This window comes from Neovison vison, chromosome 2, assembly GCF_020171115.1.
Source record: "Neovison vison isolate M4711 chromosome 2, ASM_NN_V1, whole genome shotgun sequence".
Classification (NCBI taxonomy): domain Eukaryota; kingdom Metazoa; phylum Chordata; class Mammalia; order Carnivora; family Mustelidae; genus Neogale; species Neogale vison.
In genome coordinates, this window is record NC_058092.1 from 164282610 (window position 1) to 164299127 (window position 16518).

The 16518-nt window shown below is 47.3% G+C and overlaps 1 protein-coding gene across 7 annotated transcripts in view; it reads left to right on the forward strand.

The window, feature by feature from the left end:
- Positions 1-14699, forward strand: part of LIPA (lipase A, lysosomal acid type) — a 32013-nt gene extending 17314 nt beyond the window's left edge. For 6 of the 7 annotated variants that reach the window (XM_044239457.1, XM_044239459.1, XM_044239460.1 and 3 more), the window contains 7 exons: positions 2476-2674; positions 3751-3860; positions 5345-5481; positions 9333-9479; positions 10463-10534; positions 12667-12738; positions 13237-14699. In XM_044239457.1, the coding sequence (XP_044095392.1) occupies positions 2476-2674; positions 3751-3860; positions 5345-5481; positions 9333-9479; positions 10463-10534; positions 12667-12738; positions 13237-13470 (971 nt within the window). In that variant the 3' untranslated portion in view covers positions 13471-14699. Of the gene's footprint in view, positions 1-2475; positions 2675-3750; positions 3861-5344; positions 5482-8163; positions 8557-9332; positions 9480-10462; positions 10535-12666; positions 12739-13236 lie in introns of those variants that run through there. The other variant, XR_006383281.1, reaches the window with a different exon arrangement.
- Positions 14700-16518: the final 1819 nt, after the last annotated feature.

The window sequence follows — 16518 nt, forward strand, 5'->3', positions numbered from 1 at the left end:
AAATGTGGCCAGAGGGTTTCCTTGATCGGCCTGTCTTGCTGGTCTTTTGAGACCAAATCTTATTCCTCCTGGCACGGCCCCAAAGCACAGTTGAGGAGAGACAGGGTCTTACCATGCCGAGGGGCTTCTGAACACCACCGTGGGGCTCCCCAGCGCCCTTCCCATGGTGTTGCCCAGTTACCCTGAGCCGTCATGCCTCTAGTCACTGTCCCCACAGGACAGCCCTGCTGAGGAGCCTCCATTCCTTAAAACACATCTCATGAACTACGATTTCAAGACGAATTAATCTCAGTCACTGTTACTTTATCACTGAAGTGTACCTGAACTTTCTATGATGACTCTTATCCCCCCACTGGAGTACAGTCTTCGCTGAGCCAGTCTCAGATGCCGTGGGTCCCCCAGGGCCTCATCTGAGGAACTCTCTCACCAGGTGATCCTGGTCACGGAGCACCAGAATGAGTACTGAAGACAACGGTGTGCTCGCCAAGCTGCCCCAGTCTTGATCGATTTTGCTTTTCTATTCTCTCTCCCCTGGGGGAAGGTGGAGACGTGGCCCCGGCCATGCAGGGGGCTGCTGGATGTCATTACAAAATCACAAGTCATGATTTTGCCTGGCAGGCTGTCCTGCTGCTCTACAGACACGGGGAGCAGCATCCACACGGCATGACTGGGGGTGGTGGTCATGCTGGGAAGTGTTTGGACGGGGCCTCCTGGGGTTGTGGGGAGAGCCCACGGGCTTCAGAGGGACAGTCCCTTGAAAAGCAATCCATTGGTTACCAAATCCATCGTAGGACAGAAACAGGAGGAAACATGGGTCGGTTCACTTCCCATCTGTCCGCATGGATCTTTCTTCCCATTTCTCCGTGGTATTTTTACACCCCTTCTTGATTGTCTACCTCATCGCTGTCCAGCTGCTGTCGAGAGTAGTCTGTTGCTTTGTGCTTTGCTTTTTTTCCCCTTCCAGGCTGGGTTATGAACTTTTCTGGGCTGCCACAGGCCTTGTTGTTGTCGATGGCTGAATTACTGCAGTGAATTATTTGACCACTCAGCAGTCAGCTTCCCCGGCCCCCAGCGTCTCCCTGTCCTAACTAACGGGTGGAGGGCAAAGGGAGCTCTTACTTTGTGATCTGTGTATCCGTCCCTTCATTACCTCATTTATTTCTGTTGACAGTTATTGATGGAATGGAGACTCAGCTGGCTGGGTGATGATAACGAGCTAATGTATACTGAGTTCTTACTGTGTATCAGGCACTTGGCTAAGAACTTTTCATGTCGTATCTCCTTAGCTCGTTACTCCTTATAAAGTGTGCATGACATTTCCCTGCGACAGGGGATGACCAGTCTCGGAGGGTGTTGAAGTGTTTTGCACATGTCTAAAGTTGGAGAGGACAGGTTCAAACCAGGTGTGTCTGTCTCTAACAGAGACGCGGTCAGTGTAACAGCTCCGTGACAGGGAATGGTTTTCTTCCTGTGTTTGTTCTGGGCCATGTCCCCAGTTCTGGAAATGCCTGGCACATAGTTGGTGTTCAGTAAATGCTTGTTTAACAAATGACTAAATGGTCTTAACGTAGTGTAAACAGGCAGAGGTCATGTCTCTGACCTCTGGTCAAGAGTCTCTGGCTCCTGATTCTTTTTGTTTTTCTACTACATCACCGTATAGGTGAGTAGAAGAATAAAGAGTAAAAAGTAAATAAAAGAATATATATGTAAATAAAAGAATATGTGATAATCTTTTTTAAAAAGATTTTTTATTTTATTGGGAGAGTGAGCATGAGTGGGGGGAGGGGCAGAGGGACAGGGAGAAGCAGACTCTAGGCTGAGCAGGGAGCTGGTGGTGAGTCTGACTCCAGGACCCTGGGATCATGACCTGAGACGAAGGCAGACGCTCACCCAGCTGAGCCTCCCAAGTGCCCCTGTGTATAATCTTTTCCTGTCTTTTGATTTATTTCGTTAGGATACATGGTAAGAAATGTAATTTCTGGAGCAAATACGTTATAGAAACATTTCATCAGGTCTTAAGAATATAGTAACAATTTTTTTTAAAGATTTTATTTATTTATTTGAGAGAGAGAGAGTGAAAGAGCATGAGAAGGGAGAAGGGAGAAGGTCAGAGAGAGAAACGGACTCCCCATGGAGCTGGAAGCCCAGTGCTCCCAATCTTGGGACTCCAGGATCATGACCTGAGCCGAAGGCAGTCGCTTAACCAACTGAGCCACCCAGGCGCCCTATAGTAACAATTTTCTATGGTTAAGTCAATGCTTCTGGTTATTAGTTATGCAGAATGGTCTGTTTTTGCTACTACTTTGCCAGCACTGTTTAGAAAGATACTCTTGACCGATGTTATATGGGAGTACATTGCTACCTCGACATTTTGATTTGTTTTTGTCTCATTATGTGCTTTGCAATCTTTTATGAATTATCTGCTCAGCAACATCTCACTTACAGTGAGGTGCTGCAAACATGGCTGTTTTCCAGGTCTTAAGCCAGTGGTGTTCCTGCAGCACGGCCTTCTGGCAGACTCCAGTAACTGGATCACAAACCTGCCCAACAGCAGCCTGGGCTTCATTCTGGCAGACGCTGGTTTTGACGTGTGGATGGGGAACAGCAGAGGGAACACTTGGTCTCGGAAACACAAGACTCTTTCAGCTTCCCAGACTGAATTCTGGGCTTTCAGGTACGTTTGAATTGATGATGACCATGAGTCTGTTTCTTTAGCACCCTTAACACGGACACCTCCGGGGTGGGGGGCAGATCGATGGGCAATTCAAGATTGTAGGGGAGGAGAAGCTGATGGCTCGTGAAAGGTTTTTAAACCTGGTGAGAAATTTAGTAAATCACAGTCAGGTAAATTATCAGTAAATAATTACATTTTAAGAATCAGATTCATTTATGGATTTTTAGTTATTTTGGCATTCCAGGTCGTGTGGGACCAGCTGGATAAATCGTGTCCTAGGACCTTCTTCCTTCCTCCATCAACACGCACTGTTTTCTGTTTCCAGAAATTGTCCTCTCCTCTCTGTTGCTTCTGGCTCTGCCTCTTCCTCCCCGAGGGACCTTGCACTTGTTGCACAAGCCTTCTGTGTGTCAGTATTCTTTTATGTAAAAGGGGCGAACAAACGCCTGTCTCATGAGGTCGGCGGGAGAATCAGAGGCAAGGGTGCAGGGAGAGAGCCTGGCGTGTTGCACGTGGTGGTAACAGTCTGCTCGCGCATCTCCTAATGACAAGCAGCCCCCGTGCATGGGTCCAGGATGGGGTCTTGGTACCTGGTATCAGAGAAGGTCAGAGCTGTGGACTCCTTCAGGCTTGCTTCTGAACCACAGCTTCCCTAAGGACAGGATATGCAAGAACAGGAGCTTTGCCAAAGGCATGTGCGACGACATGTGTGTTGTCTCACCATTTGTAATAGTGAAGATCCGAAACTACCAAGTCCCATCAGCACTGAATGGACAGATGGAGTGCTGTGTGTTTATACAACGAATGGCCAGTGGCCACACAACAGTGTGGGCATAGCCTACTGTTGGACCTCACTTACGGAAACGTTCGAGAATGGGTAAAACTAACTGATGCTTTTAAAGAGGAGGATGGTGGTGAGGGGTCTACACAGTCCTGTTAAGGTCTCCTGTGTTCAGTGCTGCTTTTCCCCATGGGGCCCCTCTTTTAAGCACTTGTCCCACCGCACCCTTCCCGTTTGTGTACGGTTGTGTTTGCGTGCCACGTCTTAATGAAAGCCTTCCTTTTGTGGATTCCAGTTTTGATGAAATGGCAAATTATGACCTACCAGCTTCGATTAACTTCATTCTGAATAAAACTGGCCAAGAACAACTGTATTATGTGGGTCACTCTCAAGGCACCACGATAGGTACGTATGCAATAAAGACTAGAGCTTGACCGAATGTGTCAGTACGTAATACAGAGTCTGCATCTGTTCTTAGAAGTGGAATGTGAAAAAGTAATGTTAGTTCGCATAGAGGTGTTTGAATACTGAATAGGGAAGGGCAGGGAATTTGGGGTAATAATTCACCTTCTCTGGAAATTCAGACTTTTGTATCAATGGCTGGATGAGGTGTATGGTTCTCTTGACACAGAAGGAATTGATGGGAGCCACAACCTAGTACTAATTTTCCTGGGTTATCTGTGGGGATGTGAGAGGCCAGAAAACAAGGGGGTTCTAAGTGCAGAGACTTTTAAACAGAAAATAAGAAAATACACTGACTCTCAAGGGGAATCAGACTAACTGCAAACATGCCATGTTATGCTTCATTTCTAAATAGTTGCTAAAAGTCGTACGCATTTTTTATTTATACTGATTATAAAAGGAAAGTGTGTTCATTGTATGCAAAAATAAAAAATTTGGGAGCGCCTGGGTGGCTCAGTCGGCTAGGCGTCCAGCTCAGCTCAGGTCTTGATGTCAGGGTCGTGAGTTCAAGCCCGGCGTTGGGCTCCATGCTGGGTGTGGCACCTACTTAAAAAATTTTTTTCAGCAAAATTTAAAAAAAATTAAAATTACCTGTAATTTTAGCAAATAAGAGTTCCACTGATTAGGCCTAGGGACCTGTCCCATAATTTATTTAATTCCTTCCTTTAGTATGTGCTAAGGTTAGTGTCTGTGTTTCTAGCACACAACCTCCATACATTCTTAAAAGCACAGTCAGTCAGTGAAAGGTAGGTGTGCTCCTAAGAGTCCTAATGTGTTTGGTTCCATGTCTGCACCCCCACTGCCTTGGAACACTTAGCTGTTTTGAGAGGCTACAGACAGAAGGCAACACCTATGGGTGTATCTTCCTTATGAGTGGAGTTAAGGATTTTTCTTCATTTGTAATCCTTGTCCCATGACTTGTCTACTTGTGGCCTTTGCCCCATTGCGTTCTACAGGGACATTCTAGGGCCAAGTTCAAGGCAAGGAGTGACCCAAGAGGAGGCTTAAAAAATATTTTAGCGCTAGAGCACTCTCAGTGTGTAAGTCCCTTTTGAGTCACTGGCGACTGATCTGAATGCCTCTGACGTTCCTGGGGTGGTGGGGCTGGGTGGGCAGCCCCCTTAGGGAGAGCCTTTCCTTCGCTCAGCTAACATGACTAAGGGAACAGGGACAGCTTCTGGCTCTTTTCCAGTGCACATGTAGGTTGAAGATTGAATGGAGCACTTAACAAGTACTTGATTTACTAGTTTAATCACACTCAGGGCAAGCAAAGTTCAGAGGCCCCGGTGTGGGTGTTCTGTCTCCTGGTTGCGGGGACGTTGCTTGCACGGTCCTTAGGCTGCCACTAGAGGCCAAAACGCACGACCGCCTTTCCTGAGAAAGTCCTACAGGATGGAATTCCTATTATCTTCCTTTTGTTCCCACAGGTTTTATTGCATTTTCACAGATTCCCGAGCTGGCCAAGAAGGTTAAAATGTTTTTTGCCCTGGCTCCTGTGGCTTCAGTCGAGTTCTCTACTAGCCCACTAACTAAATTAGGAAAATTGCCAGAATTTCTCTTGAAGGTACTTGGACTCCCCCGACCCCTCTCTTGCCCCACAAACTACATTTTCAGATCTGAAGAATTGGCCTCTAGAGGGTTCTTCCTCCTCTATGGTTCACTATTGATGGAAGGGTGGGGCTGCTTTTCCCCAGGATGTATTTTCCCCCTTCATCCCTACTTCCAGGTCCTGGGGAGTCAGGGAAGGTGTATCACTAATTCTACAAGAGAGACCACCTTCTCCTTGTTAACTTGGCGGCACTCTTCACCCACCACGCAAAGGGAGCACAAGGAAGTCCGGGAGAAGTAGCTTAAACTCCTGGAGTTGCCCTTTTCTCGCACAGTGAGCCCGCGGTGGGGAGCAGGCAGGGGATGGGGGAGGGAGGGCGTGCTGTTCCCACATGCCTGACCCTGGCCACAATGAGGGCTATCGGAAGACACGGTTCCTATTACATTTCATAATGTGGCCCCTAACACAAGCCGGTAACCTCATTGACACTCAACCCTAGAACGGCGTAACCCCCAAGCTCTGTTCAAGGAGGAAGCAGTTTTCAGGAGGACGAGTTGAGAACCAGCTGAGGCCAGATGGTCCGTCATGCACACACTACCTGTGTTTGATGTATGGTACATTGATATGCACTCATGAATTCCCATATAGGAGCATAAACATATCGGCCATTTAAGACATGTTCACAGGGAATACAGACCATCCTGTGACCTCAGTATCTGACCCTCCCGTAAGGTGGGTTCTCCATACTGGGGTCCAGACACACAGATGAGATGTGGCCCCTCTCTGACCGAACTTACCTTTAATATCTCAGGTCCTAGAAGCTTCAGCTTTCATTATAAACCATTCAGAGATTGCAAGTAAGGTCCCCTTCCTTATCAGGGTCGCTCTCACTCCTTCCTCAGAGCTGAACCCACGGCTCAGGGTGGGTCTTTTCCTACAGACCTTGCGTGTGAATTTAAACAGGTTCTGCAGATGCATTTTTCAGGGTGGGAGAGCTATCACGTTACTGCATAAAACACCGTCACATTCTAGAAGGCCGTGTAGCGAGTACTCCGTTAATCCGGGACTACCACTTCCCTAGGTCATTGCTCCTTCGCCCTTGCCACGTCCCTGTGCCCTTCCTCCCGAAGACCTGCATGGCTGTGTCAAAGGAGGGTTTCTGATGTAATTTAATCCTTGGAGATTGTGCTCTAGTAGCTGTGTAGTTACAGACCCCCTCCCCCACCCCGCCAACTCCCCACCTTGGAGATGGTAGCTCACTGAATCTGGAGATGGGCCCAGCACCTGCATTTCCACAAAGCACAACACTGAATCCTAGTGTCAACAAACAGACTGATCTTTGGGAGTCACTGTCCCCAATGGTGGTGTTTTCTAATATCCTAGGACAGTGACAGAGGGAAAAAGTAAAAATGCTCTGGGAAATCCACGTGGCCTCCACAAAAGCTTAGTGCCCTCACTCTCGGAACACAAAGATTATAAATTAGAAAGGCATCAAGATTGATCTGAGCGGGCCTGTAAGTGCGTAAGGTGAATTTTACTTTCCCTGCATGTACTGTCCTGCTCGCATGGAATTCCCAGGAGAAGGTGTCACAGTGGCATTCAGGTCACTGTTGGGAAGCTCGAGGTCAACTTCACATCCGTGGTCAGTCAGGAGGAAAGGGTGGCTTATTGCCCTCTAAGTCGGTGATGCAGTGTCCTCTTGTTTTTAGGAGAGAACCTTACAAATGTCTGCATTTATCACATGTGACCGTTACCTAGACTCAAAGCCAGGAGTTTTAAATACTGATGCCATTTCCCACAGTATGACCCTCTCTGCACTCGATGTTCCTCAGTTCTGCCCAGCTACCCATCCTGTGATTAGTTAGGAGAAGACAGTCAGGGGACCCAGTGTCTGTCTTCAGGTACTGGTTGGCTGTTGTGTAGTCGAAAGACTCGACAGAGGACAGGCTGTGTGTATGTGGATGGAATTTTCCCGAAGAAGTGCTGAATATGGCCCACACAGTGTTACAACTTCAGATTAGTCACACCCTTTATAAAGCGTTTCTGGTGCTGAAAACTTGATGTATATTTTGGGCGGGGTGGTGGGATAAAGGACGCTGTGTACCACAAAGCAGTTGTGCCCTTAGGCTGGGCATGTGAGTTACAGTTCCTGTGGTTCTCAGCAGCTCCCGAAACCTCACTCTGGGCAGGAGGCCCATTTTACACATTCACAGTTGCCTGCCTGCCCACATCAGTCTACTGGGGCTACGAGGAGGCGTCTGCCCCGCGCCTCGTCCCTAGCTTCTGGTGCCTGGCTTGGCATTCCTTGGCTTGTGAGAGCATCACTCTCATTTCTGCCTTCATCTCCACATGTGTGCATGCCCCTGTGTGTGTCTGTCTCTGCCCAGATTTCTCCTTTCTTTAAGGACCCCCGCCCTACTGTGTGGGGCCCACCCTGATCACCACATCTTCCTGTGATGACCCCTGTAAAGACCCTGTCTCCAAATAAGGTCCCATGATGAGATACTGGGAATTAGGATCTCAGTGGATCTTGGTTTTTTCCTGGGGTGGGGGGGGACACTGCCTTGGGAGGCATTTTAATTTTTCACTCCTGCTTGTCCCTCCACAGGGTAGGCATCAGCAGAACTGTGACTTATAGGGGGACACGTTTGGGTTCAATATACGGAAAATCTTTTTTTCTGTTTCCCATTGCACCAGTGTGTGAAGAACTTCGCACGCATAGTGATTGCCTCAAAATACCGGAACACATTGGTCACGGCTTCACGTACCCCAGGAGTCAGCAGACTTCTTCCCTTAAAGGCCCGTAGAGTAAATACTCTTGGCTTTGTGGATCGTACGGTCTCTGTTGGAACTACCGAACTCTGCCACTGTCGTGTGAAAAGAGCCAGAGACAAAGCAGAGGAAAAGGAGTGTGTCTGTGTCAATAAAACTTTATTTATAAGACTAGGCAGTGCTGGTGGGGGAGGAATGAGGAGTTCTTGTTTAATGGGAACGGAGTCTCAGCTTGAGGTGTTGGAAGAGCTCTGGAGATGGGGAGTGATGCCGGTTGCACATTAACTTGTTGCACAAGTTAAGAAGAACTTAAACATGGTATGTTGAGACCTGCTCTCCTTTTGAGAGAATTTGAATGTCCTAACGCCCCTGAATAGAACACTTAAAAAAAGGGTCAAAAAGGGTAAATTCTGTGTTATGCACGCACTAGCTCAAGAAAAAAAGTGTCAGAAGAAAAAGACAAGAGCAGGGGGCAGGACAGGCCGCATCGGCCCCAGGCAGACATGTGGTGCAGCAGGCTTGGCTGCGACTCGTTCTTGGAAGTCACGACCCACCCCGCAGTCTGTGGCACTCTTTGGGGATGGCCCTGGGCTGAGTGGTCATTAATGCCCCTTCCCACGGTAGAAAGTCGGCTGTGAACGGATGTGACTTTCTGCCTCTTCTCCTCACGGGAGGCTTTCGACCACCGCTCTAACAGCGGCTTTGGCCTGCGTGTCCTGGTGCGACGGTCTGCCTCCTGTTGCCATTTCTTTTCTGGGGTCACATGCGGAGACGCCTGGCGTGTGTCTCTGCTTCAGGGGTGGGTCAGGGAAGCCTTCTGCCAGAATGAAGTGCTGAGATACTCTTGGGTTCCCTTTTTTTTTTTTTTTTAAAGATTTTATTTGTTTATTTGACAGACAAAGATCACAAGTAGACAGAGAGGCAGGCAGAGAGAGAGAGAGAGAGAGAGAGAGGGAAGCAGGCTCCCTGCTGAGCAGAGAGCCCGATGCGGGACTCGATCCCAGGACCCTGAGATCATGACCTGAGCCGAAGGCAGCGGCTTAACCCACTGAGCCACCCAGGCGCCCCCTCTTGGGTTCTCTTTTATGTTTTAGGACTTGTTTGGGGTCAAAGAATTTCTTCCCCAGAATATGCTTTTGAAGTGGCTGGGCACACACATTTGCAACCACGTCATTCTGAAGGAGCTCTGTGGAAATGCCTTGTTTGTTCTCTGTGGATTTAACGAGAAGAACTTAAACATGGTATGTTGAGACCTGCTCTCCTTTTCAGTGCGTTTGTCTGTGGAGCTTCTTGTTTGTGCTGGGCGGTGTGAGAGAGAAGCAGGGACGACCTGCTCAGAGAGCTCACGGGTCTCTCATTGAGGAGACACAGCGGATCTCCAGCAGGTGCCCGGGGCGCTGTCTGCTGCTCTCCTCAGGCCTGCCGTTAGCAACTTCCTACTGAACGAGGAGACTTGTCATAATTTAAGTCCTGGTATTTGTATTTGTTCTAGTGATAGTGATCTGTTTCTTTTAAGAGATGACTATGAGTGTATTTAAATGTGTGTGTGTGTGTGTGTGTGTATACTTTTATTTACCTTTTTTATAAAATGTAGACCCTTGGCCAGCAGTATGCCAGTGTTTCTAATGCTTCCCCCACCCCCCAAATCTTATTTGAGAGAGAGAGTGAGCATGAGCAAGGGGAGGGACCGAAGGAGAGGGAGAAGCAGGCTCCCCGCTAAGCAGAGAGCCCATCTGGGGCTGGATCCCAGGACCCTGAGATCATGACCTGAGTGGAAGGCAGAGGCTTAACCTACTGAGCCACCCAGGCATCCCTTTGCTGGAATCTCTAAATATATTTGTTGTTTGTCTGTTGCATTTTGAAAGCAGGCTTTAAAATTCTAGAATGAAGGCTCTAGGGAGTTTTTTTACAGTAGAGTTAGTTTTTCTGATTGTTACATGAAATGTTGGAAATTCAGAAAAGTTTGAAGAACAAAGTCAGAATGACCCGTCAGCTCACCCCTACAGTCAGTTACCGTGTTGCTCTGCGTCCTTCGTCCGTGTTCTATGTATGTGCAGCTCTACGGGTTTTTATAGGGCATATGTGTCATCAGAGAACTAGAACTCTTTCCCCTGCTTGTAGTCTCCTGTATTTGAGATTGTGGCTCTGAAGTGCAAAAGAGGTTTAGTGTCAATGCCTCCTTAATGCTGTGTCCATTCTTTATTTCACCGTGTTTCTTTTGCAGTCCAGAGTGCCTGTGTATGTAGCACACTCTCCTGCCGGAACCTCTGTGCAAAATATGCTTCACTGGGGCCAGGTAGGTGTACTTCTCTGCCAGCCCCTCCCAAGCCCTTCCTGTCCTGCACAAAGCCAGGCTGCTTACCCATCGGAGCTGGTTTCCTTCTCCAGAGTCCTGGGTTCCTCCCATTGTGCCCTTGCACTCTGGGCGAGTTCATCCAGCTTTGGGAGGGAGGCTGCGACGTCCTCACGAAGCCATGAACACGATAGGACTGAACCCATTGGGACACGCCAGAGCCAAACCAGCCGTGGGAATAAATGGGAGCCACTCGCTTTTAAAATGATGTTTTGATTGTTTTCGTCACATCGCCACAAAAGCAATGCCTGCTTGTTCATTCTAGAAAATTTAGAAATTCTGTATAAGAAAAAGGTAATAATTCTCTCATTATGAAAAACAAGACTCGGCAACCAGACCCAGAGATAGAAAATGTGTACCCTGAGCTGTGAAGTGTCTCTGCATCCCACTGTCTGCCTCTTGCCACAGATCATTTCAGAAAGAGCTCCTTGAACATGCAGGTAGAAAGAACTGTTGTAGAAATAGATTAAGTAAATTATTTTCTTCTGATTATTCTAACTTGCTTTCCCTCACCTAAAGGTGTATCAGGGACTTATTTCTACCTCAGGACGTATTTTTACAGGAATTTCCTTCCTACCTTTTTTTTTTTTTTTTTTTTTTTTTAAGGTTCTATTTATTTGAGAGAGGGAGTGAGAGACAGGGAGAGAGAGCACAAGCAGGGGGAGTGGCAGAGGGAGAAGCAGACTCCCCGCTGAGCAGAGAGCTTGATGGGGGCCTCAATCCCAGGGCCCTGGGATCATGACCTGAGCTGAAAGCAGAGGCTTAACCAATTGAGCCACCCTGGCGCCCCCTGACTTGTTTTTAAACATGAAATAACTCACCATTTAAGTTCCAAACCAAGATGCTGTGGGTGTCTTGGAGAACAGTTGCCAAATGAGGGACAGTCACTGTCTGCATCTGAATCAGGAGTTCCCTGTAAAATGACACCTTTTAAAAAATATTGTTTCAAAAAAGTAAGGGGAGTTGGGCTCACATTAGAGCTGTTGGGTTGGCTGGATATGTGGATATGTGGAAACTGATGGGGATGATAAACAAATACATTAATTCACAGATTAACGTAAGTATAATATGGTGTTTTTGTTAGTCCATATATACATATTAATATATAATCAATATTTTTCATACAGACATCAATATATTAATTCATATAAATACATATTAATCCATATGTCTTTTTTCAGCCACAGAGTTTATGAATTTTAATACTCTTTGTAGGTCAGTATAAAAATATGTATATTTTTAAATCTAAATCCAATCAGTTAACATATAGAATGTTACTAGTTTCAGAGGTAGAGCTTAGCGATTCTTCAGTTGTGTTCGACTCCCAGTGCTCCTGCCATCACATGCCCTCCTACATCTAAGTCTTAGTCTGTACATCGTATGTAGTATGTATTTCTTTCCCAAATAAGATAGTTAACTCTTTGAAAAAGCTTTAGATTCAGATTTCAGTAAAAGTCAGCATGAAGTTTAACAAGTATAGTCATGTGTGTAGCTTCTTTATCGTGTCCTATGGTAGCTACATTCCAGTTGAAGTAAAATTCGTATTTATTTTCTTGCAGTCTGCTTGACACACTGTGTTACACTGGTTTCGGGTGTACAACACAGTGATTTCATGAGTCTTCACGTTACGCGGTGGTTCCCGCAAGTGAGCCTACCCTCTGTCACCAGACATCACTATCACGGTTGCAGTGCCATATAAAAAATTTATCGATTGATTTGAGGATTTTATTTTTCACTTATTTAGAGAGAGAGAGAGAGTGGGGAGAGGGGGAGAAGGAGAGAGGGGATCTCAAGCAGGCTCCCCACTGAGCGCGGAGCCCAACGTGGGGCTCCATCTCAGGACCCTGAGATCATGACCCAAGCCGATGTCAAGCGTTGGATGCTTGACAGACTGAGCCACCCACGTGATCCCCACCCCCTAATGCCATTTTATTTTAAGTTACACTTTGGAAAGAGTAAGTCTGGGTACAGTGTAAAATGGGCTTCTGAGGATACAGCTAACTAAGAAGCCCCTGAGAGGCTCTTTCAAACTTCTGTATCAGATAACATGTTCTCCCAAATTATCTTCTTTGTAGTTTATTAAGTCCCAGAAGTTCCAAGCCTTTGACTGGGGAAGCGGCGCCAGGAATTATTTCCATTACAACCAGGTAAAGGCTTTGAAAGTCTTTAGAATGCAGCTGGGTTCTAAAAAGCCACCAAGGAAGCCAGCTCGAGCCATAGGGCTGCTGGGGGGCTTGGGTGCTGCGGTAAATGCTGGGGAGGGTCCAAGGAACACAGACCTGAGTCAGTCTAGCCTTGGTCTGCTCTCCAGCAGCTGCGGGGGCCGGGCCAGACTCCATCACCTTAAGCCTTGCCTTCCACATACAAAGAAATGGACCAAATTCTGAGTGCCTGGGTGCTCTCAAGTGTGAGGCAGTTTTTATTTTGTTTCATCTCGTGACGCCCATGTGACAGGTGCAATGCTTATCGTCATTCTCACTGTTTCGGTTCTGGTTCACGGTAACTTGAAAGGTAAACTGAGAACGGTTTTCCAAAACTTGGGTCTCCTGCTGTCACATTTAGGAACCAGTATCTAATGAGGGATTATTTGGCTGTGTTTCTGTAAATCAAAACACCAACGAAGCTGTCTGTTGGTTTTATTACAGACTTATCCCCCGCTGTACAGCGTGAAGGACGTGCCGGTGCCCACGGCCGTCTGGAGCGGGGGCCAGGACTCGCTGGCGGACGTCAAGGACGTCAGCGTCTTACTGTTGCAGATCACCAACTTGGTGCACAACAAGTTCATCCCAGAGTGGGAGCACCTGGACTTTATCTGGGGCTTGGATGCTCCGTGGCGGCTCTATAATGACATAGTGGATCTGATGAGGAAATACCCGTGAGAGGCCACGGGAGGGGACCGTGCATTACAGTGCATGTGCTTCCCTTCTTGGAAAGGGCTGTCTGTCTTTCCCAGGCTGTCTGCATTTTTGTCTCTGATCAAATTATAATTGACGTTTTTCAAGTGCTTCCAGGATTAGAAATGCACATTTTTGGTTTAATCATGGCCTCATCGAGGGCGGCCTCTTGAAGGCTTTTTAAAAATACCACTGACTTGTAAAAGGTCCTAACCCTTCTGGGCATCCTTAGAATTTAACATACACAACATTGCCTTCTTACCGTCACACAGGCCGTGCCAGGCAGGTGTAAATTCCATTTACAGTGGAAACTGTGGTCCTGACACTGATTTGAAAAAGCTCCCTGTGCACTCAGTTTTTTCCTCTTGCCTTAAAGGGCTCTGCAGTCCACTGGCCTTGTGGTCACTAGGGAGCTACGTGACACGTTCTCATGCTTTCACGTGCTAGGCACGGAGTCTAATCCTGTGACCCCCCAGCTGGACCAGTTGGAAAGATTCTAGAATGAATTTTATGAAACCTAACCATAAGTCATTTTTAAGCAAGTGTTTAAATTGTTCAGACAAAGCCAAGTAATTTGCTGGATCTTCAGAAAATAAATGACATTCATTTAGAAAAACCCCAAACCCTATATTTTAAATAGCTCAAAGACCGATGCAGGCAACCATCTAAATTCATAAACTTGTAATTGGGTGGTGGGCTGTCAGTCCATGTGGGTGAGAACACAAGTCATGTGGGGAGACAGTACCCCTCTTTTCTGCAAAATCAGTGCATTCTCTTAGCTGCTGTAGCTCACTGCTGCCTTAGGTCGGTGCTCTCGTGGGGGAAGCAGAAGCCCAGGGGCTGTCTGGGAGGAGTGTCCTAACCATTTTCACATGGAAGAAATGTGAGTGTGAATGTTTTCAGACGAATGCTCAGGGATTCTTTCTGTTTTTTGGCCTTGTATGTGTCCATATTTTCAATACTGTTGATTTGTGTCCCAAGTTCAGGAAGCCCTTATTCATGAACCTGCTTTTCTTGATGCATGGTTTCTTTGCAGTGCTGATGGATGGACAGAATGACAATTGATGTGTTTCTGACAGAGCTCTTTTAGCTGCATAATAAACGATACTTGGGACTGGCAAATGTATGCAGACAGCGTGATACTACTTTGTAACATTTAAAGGGTCTTATTTGAGTAACTTTTCAATAAAACACAGTAGCCTCCTAGACCTGAAGGACTGTGTGCATGTTGTGTTCTCCTTTATTGCCCGTGACCCTTTGATCCCCTCCCATAGTGAGGAGAGAGAGGTCACAAACTAAGGGGTTTGGGGGATTGGTTGGAAACACTGGTCCTAGGAGCTCGTGATGCTGCGTGGAAAGCAAGAAGAGACTGACCCATCCGCAGGTGGGACCATGGATTCAGGGACTGTCCCTCTAACTCCCTCCTTGAAGAAGGCAGAGACAAATCATTCATGCCGTAGGGTCCCCAAAGCATAGATCTGATGGGCAGTGGGGCGTGTCCAATGAGATCTCTCCCACTACTCTCTGAGCTTGAGGGTAGAAGATATACCTTCCTCCTTTCTGTATGCCCCAAATTGAACACAAAGCCTGGAATGTAGTGAATCAGTCAATACATGCGGACCCACAAGCTGTGTGAACAGTGAGAGACCTTCCCAGTTAGGTGAATGCAGTGAGATGCACACGGAACATCCAGGAGGGTCCAAGGACTGAAGCAGAGTCTCTTTTCTCACGGCTCCCTCAGACAACGGTCCGAGTGTGCTGGACACAAAGGATGGGTATCCATGCCGGGAAGGTGCCACTCTCCTCACGGGCTTTAGGTCCCCCCACCGTACCCTGAAGCCACCTTTCTTTGACCAAAGCAAACTGGGTTGGCCAACCAGGTACAAGATTCTTGGGTAGGAGAGGACAGAAAGGGACAGTGAGTAGGTGTTTTCGTTCGCTGTTTTCTGGCACTAGGGGAGAGAGCAGCCCCACCGAGAATGCCTTCAGCGCCCTAGGTGACCTGCTGTCTCTAGCTTGGGCTGATGCCACAGCAGCAACCCCAGACTCCCCTGAGAATGAGTCAGTCCATCTTTCACACACGAGGTGACACGGATGAGCAGGGGGAGGGGGGGTCCGTTCTACAGAGTCCGCCTCTTACTGGCATATGTCTCTCTTCCCTCCTTTCTGGACTTTTCTCTGGGGAGTTTTCTTCAGTGTGAGGTCAGTCTAGAGGTGAAGATGTTATGTGGCTCTTCCTGGTACAGTCCAGTTCCCTTGCGCATTTGCCTTTGTTGGTGGCCTCTTGTTCCTGACATTGCCGCGTAGGTCCTTTAAATCCTTGTAACCCTAGGCTGTGTTAATGTTTCATCATTGTTTTATTTCATTGTTTTTTAAAAGAGAGAACACAAGCCGGGGTAGGAAGAAGGGCAGAGGGGGAAAGCAAGCTGACTCCTGCTGAGTGGGGATCCCGATGCAGGGCTCGATCCCAGGACCCCGGGATCATGACCCGAAGGCAGACGCTTAATCCATTGAGCCATCCAGGTGCCCCTGTTTTATTGTTTAACAAAACAATCTTGTTTTGTCTTTGCCTTAAGGAGCTTGTGCCTTTCATTAGAAGTCTGGTTGCAAGTTGGTAGGACTTCTGATTCTTCAGCTTGGTTTGATACATATTCCTTTGAGCAGCCCACAAAGATGTCCACAGATCCCTAGGACAAGAAGACTAATTAATACATTGCCAACTTGGCACTCTAAGACCTCCCAGTCCCTGGGTTGGGGGGTGGGGCACAAAGCTGCCAAGTGAGGTTACAGTCGAGAACAAAGTCATTTCTCCCACTTGCCACCAGAGGGCACTCTTGGCTTTGCCTCCAAAGCTTTTCTTTCTCTAAGGAGGCTTTCTCTGGTCTCTTCTGGAAAAGACGGAGAATTTTGTTGATTCTTGAGTGCTGGATGGTAATTTGAGGACCAGAGAGACCAACCATGTTTCTGGTCATTTCTATCCAGGATTATGATCAATTCTGGCCTAATTCATAATATCTAAAAAATGTCCTCAAA